This window comes from Rutilus rutilus (assembly GCF_951802725.1).
Source record: "Rutilus rutilus genome assembly, chromosome: 7".
In the NCBI taxonomy this organism is placed as follows: domain Eukaryota; kingdom Metazoa; phylum Chordata; class Actinopteri; order Cypriniformes; family Leuciscidae; genus Rutilus; species Rutilus rutilus.
In genome coordinates this window covers 28084738-28090241 of record NC_140221.1, presented here as the reverse complement: position 1 = coordinate 28090241, position 5504 = coordinate 28084738, and the positions used below count along the sequence as shown (strand labels likewise).

The 5504-nt window shown below is 36.7% G+C and overlaps 1 protein-coding gene across 1 annotated transcript; it reads left to right on the top strand.

Moving 5' to 3' along the window:
* The first annotated feature begins 624 nt into the window (after positions 1–624).
* Positions 625–5270, top strand: ptges (prostaglandin E synthase). Its single transcript, XM_084415294.1, has 3 exons — positions 625–875; positions 1120–1202; positions 3935–5270. Exons 1-3 carry the CDS (start codon positions 768–770, stop codon positions 4182–4184), a joined length of 441 nt encoding a protein of 146 aa, XP_084271420.1. The 5' UTR covers positions 625–767; the 3' UTR covers positions 4185–5270.
* The last annotated feature ends 234 nt before the right edge of the window (positions 5271–5504 follow it).

The window sequence follows — 5504 nt, the reverse complement described above, 5'->3', positions numbered from 1 at the left end:
AAAAAGGAGCTATAGAGAGTATTTTGCTAAATATGTGTAGGCTACTATTATATTTATTATATTTTTACTTATATCATTAAATAAGGTTGTTATTATAATAAAAAAACGCATTATATTTAATTTGAGATATTTTTAATCTTAAATAATACTAGATATGGGCTCTCTATATGTTTACAGCATTAGGTGAGATTTTTTTTTCTTGAGAAAAATGTACGCCTATCTTGTGTAGGCCTACCTAATATTTATCCAGATGAGTCAAATTGAATCAAATCGCAAGATCTGAACTTTATTTTGAAATTTGTGTCAAGCAATAATAAAAAAAAACATAGCTTACCAGAAATTGTACCATGTAAACATTGTAACATGTTGTCACTAAACCTAATACAATTCTGTTTAGTTACTAAAATGTTTTGACAATCACAATACACTTATTGTAATGCAAGACATTTTTTTTTACATCCCCAACCCCAATTTTGGTTTATTGACCACAATATTATCATTGATATTTGTTTGACAAGGCCCTTCCTCACCCCTCCTCCCTCCTCACCCTATCCTCATACTCATATGGGACATGTGTGTCATCACACGGGCAGGAAGTCTGCACGTCAGTGAAAGTTTTTTGCCAGGTAGTGAGCGACTGGGGAATAGGCTGGACCAACGGCACTGGGCTGGACAGAACGGTCTGGGGTTCGCATATAAAAACTTCTCCAAATAGGCTACGTCTCCATCATATCATACACACTGTTTTACTTCTGTTGAAGTAAAAAATGCTCGGGAGCGATGTACTGTTGTGCTTCATCTTCTACAGCACGCTCTTAATCTTAAAGATGTACATCATTGCCATAATTACGGGCCAAGTGAGACTTCGGAAAAAGGTACGTTGTGGAACTTTTTATCCAGAATACTTTTCATTACTGCAAACACACCGCTAGCGACGAGACAGAATCACTGCAAGACAGTCGAGTTCTAAAATAAAGTGTTTCTATTTCGAATAGAAAGAGTTGGCATATTTCAACTCTCTGGATTAATTTATCAAATAAACGAAGGTAGTTGTTCAGTGCTTTCATAGAATGGCTTGACGTCCTAGACAGATGTAAACCCTATACGTGTTTTTGACAGGCGTTTGCTAATCCCGAGGACGGAGAGAGACACGGGGGTGTGCAGTTCTGCCGCATCGATCCATATGTGGAACGCTGTAGGAGGTAGGAGTACAATTCTACACGTCTAAATTCAACATCTCTGTGATTTTATTTTGAATGTTACTAATTAGAGTGTTCAGTCCCCATGGCTAATTGACAAAAAACCTGGACAATTTTAACAAATGCATTTTTTGGCATGTTGTTTCATGTTAGGCTAATGCATGCCACTATTTATCTCTAACTGTAACATATAGCTACTAATAAAACAAGATTTAAAGATTAAATGTTATACATAACTTTTTTTGTTGAAATTTCTACATTGTACAAATATCAATACAGTATTGTTAAAATTCCCTTGTGTAAGTAAAAGTTTGAGTCACCTTAATTTACATTAAAAATGGTGTTCCCATATGTTTCTGTGTGAAACATAATATACTATAATATAATGTAATTTGTTTTACACAGGAACATATTGGGAACATCATTTTTGAATGTAAATTAAGGTGACTCAAACCTTTACTTACACAAGAGAATAGTAATGTTGTAAACAACAGTCTATTGTGAATAGTAAACAACAGACTGTAATGGTGTGTTTCACAGTTTTCAACATCACAAATCCAGTGGATCTTTTAATGCTGCTGTGATGGTGTTTCTAATACGACATTCTTTCTTCTGACTGCTGTAATCAATCTCTGGCTATTTGTGGCTGTATGTCATGGAAATGCTATCATAGAGTTTTTCTTTTGCTATTGGAGCAAATGGGAATACAAAAATTATATTTGCTGTTGTCTCCCGTTCACCACTAAGTAAGTCTACCCAACTATGACAACTTCCGCTTCTGAAAACTCTGGAAATGTGAAAAGGGTCCATTGGATATGTATTGCTTCAGTCTTGTTCCCACTTGGCCCATTTAGTTGGAAAAACTGTGCAGGGTGTCTGGTAGATTAGTTATTTTCTGTAGCACTGTCCCAAAGTCTTCAGAAAAAGAGTACTGGTATGGCTCTGCCCAGTTAACACAGAACGTTCCCCTAATGTTATTTTTTGGTTATTTTTTTGGGAACCAAATACTTACGTTAGGGGAACGTTCTTTTTTGGTTTTATTTTTATGTAACAATAAAATAACGTTCCCAGAACGTTGCTGGGTGGTTACCATAAAAAATAACGTTCTGGGAACCATAAACTAACATTCTGAGAATGTTCTGGGTACCAAAAACTAACGTTATGGGAACCAAAAATTGTTAGCTGGGTGTGTGAAAGTTCACTGGCCCTCTATATAGGAAGCATCATGCTTAATTCATAATGGACTGCATGTAGCTAAGATATCTTTATTTCGCCCATTTGTGTAATAATTATTAGTCAGTCGCCATGCCTGTTTGTTCGAATATGTTTCCAAAGTATCAATAGCCTACATGTATATGTGTATGTGAGAGCATGTGAACAAGAGAGATTTTATTTTCCCAAGTCTAAAACAATCATAGACTTGGCTGCCTGTTAGGAAACATTCAACATACTTTAAGCTCTGCAGGGTTCTTAGAGTTTGGCGTTCCCTAACTCGCCATCAGGAAACGCGCCTGTTCTGCCCATTACAGACCGCTCCAACCTACATCTGCACAATCGGAAAATGATAAAGATGTTATTTCAGTAGACTGCTCTGAAATCACTTAATGGCACTGGAAAGTCTTGTTTTCTGTAAGTGGTTCATTTAAGATTTTCATATGTGATCTTAAGTTGCCAGATTGGTAAAAATGTGATATGGTAGGACTTGTCAGCAAGTCCTGACAAGACCATTATTTGACCTTAATTGCAATGCATTCACAAAGGTATTCGCTACAACTCAGGTTTGCGTATTTCAGCTGTTTTATAATCTCTTTGAACCTGGTGCGTACAATCAGATTTTGTATTAGGACAAAAGCTAGAACATTTTTTAAGGAAGGATGTGGAAAATGGCGAATAACAAATAAGTGAAAGTTATTTCCTCTTTTAAAATGAAATACCAGCAGAAAATGGTTATAATGAAAAGTCCTCGTTGGGGCAAAGAAATAAGGAAGGAACTGTGTAATGCAGGATTTCACCACGATGACTGTCTGCTACGTAACAAATAACGAGAAAATAATGGGAAATGTGACCATCATGTGTTCATGGCGGTATGAATGTCAACATATGATTAATTCCTTTAAAGCGGGTACAGCAAGCACTTCTGATTGCTGTGATCCATTCATGCGATGACGCACTGGTGAGTGATTCGTAGTGAAAGTAAATTTATATTGCAAGATTGTGTGATGTTGGCAATGTTTACTGTCCTGGCATGCTGCCATTAGACAGAGCCAGACAGTTTACAGTCCTGATCAACGCCAGATGTTGAGCGTACATTCGTCAGCTCCTTAGAAAAGCAGCTTTCCATATGTATTTCGACAGTCTGGAATGTTAAAAATGCCTCAAAGGGCTATTCATTCAAAAACAGTGTTTAGAGAATAACATTACCGAGAAGTAGTTGAAAGAGAGGCTTAAATGACAATGTGGGAATGCATGAGAGATGTGGTCAACACTTGAAAAGATCTTACTCACGATGAGCTATGATTAAACAAGCATGGTCACGTTGCTGTACATCATTCATAGATGGCAACAAAACTCTTTGTTTTCTATTACCAAAGTCATGTCTTATTCATTTTTTCAACAGCTTTCAGCAGTTCTCCTTATACCTCCTCTACACCAATACACGCTGTTTGCATTACAATTTTCAAAGGTTTTCCTACATTCATTTTACACTTGTGTTTTTTTTTCTTTTTTTTTCTCAGAGCACACCACAATGATATGGAGAACATTTTCCCCTTTTTATTTCTCGGAGCCATCTACTCCATGACAGGACCCTCGTATGCAGTAGCACGACTTCATTTTCTGGTCTTCTTCCTGGGTCGAGTTGTTCACAGCATAGCATACCTGTTGGCACTTAAAGCACCGACGCGGTCATTTGCCTATGTCATCGCTCAGGTGCCCTGCGTTTCCATGGCAATACAGATACTCATGGACGTAGCCTCATTCGCATAACCCTGTCAAATATGGAATCCTGTGATTGGTTAAGACTTCTAGTTACAACTGTGATGCGGAATGCTGCTTTGATATACTTACAGCATCTCAACATCTCACATTTCACTTTAGAATCAGACTTGATTGATGACTGACAATTAATGGCTCTGCTTTTAAAACACAATATTCATTGCTGTCATTTTAAGTACTGATTTGTATTGATGCCATGTGTATTGTTGCATTACCATTCAAATGAAGGTTGTTTGATGTTATTTTCTCTCCCCACGATCAGGTTTGCATATTCTCATCATATTTATATTATTTGAAACAACCAAGGACAATAACAATAAAGAATAACAGAGTCCACACCACAACTATAATGATAAAGGCATTGGGAAACGGTATTGTTGGAATCAATTTCAGAACAAATTTTTCCAGCTGATGAACTATAAAAACATTAAAAGTCAATCAGAATCCACTCTGCTTTAAAGAGCTTTAAAGCTGCAGACGAAGACTGCAGAACATGCTTAGACATCTCATCCGTTGCTGTGGATGCTAATATAGTTATGTTCTTGGTGTTAATAGGCCCTTACTCACCTTGAATGGATCTCCAGTCTATAGCGCAGCCATTATTTACAAGACTTTCCGTGACAAACACCATCTTTTCACTTTAATACTGCAAAGTTTACACAAGCAATAACTGCTGAGGTCAGTTCAGAATCCATGTGACTGTTCCACAATAACTTTCCAAACTTGAAAAAATTCCTCTGTTATTGAACCATAAGTCCTGCAGAGCCCAGACCTTTCAAATTTATTGTAGCGTGAAACAAATGCTGTTGTCCTTCCTCTTTGGCCACTGGGCTTTGGGTTTTACTGCATTTCGAACACAGCCGGGGGCTTTGCCTGTCCTCAAGAATGCTTGCATATAGCATGCAAAGCCAGTGTTTTGGTTGAACAAGCTTTTATTATATATGTATATATATATAGTATATATATTTTTTAAGGTGTAACTTATTTTAATTTGTGTATAGTATTGTATCATTTGTGTAGTGATGTTTCAAAAGAGATGAGAAAATCATAGTTTTTTATAATAAAGGAATAATGAAAGATTTTGTGTGTGATACTTGTGTGTGATACTGTTGACTCAGATCAAAAATGAGGGACAGTGGACTGCTTACACGCTAAAAACAAGAGCTGAGAGAGAAAGAGAGAAAAAGATCAGAGCTGGATAGCTGCCAAATATGCAATTATAACATAGCAGACCCCATTGTTACTTTTTAGTACAAAAAGTGAAGGAAAAAGTCTGACAGGAAAAGATAGATGAATTCTAAAAACTTTGTG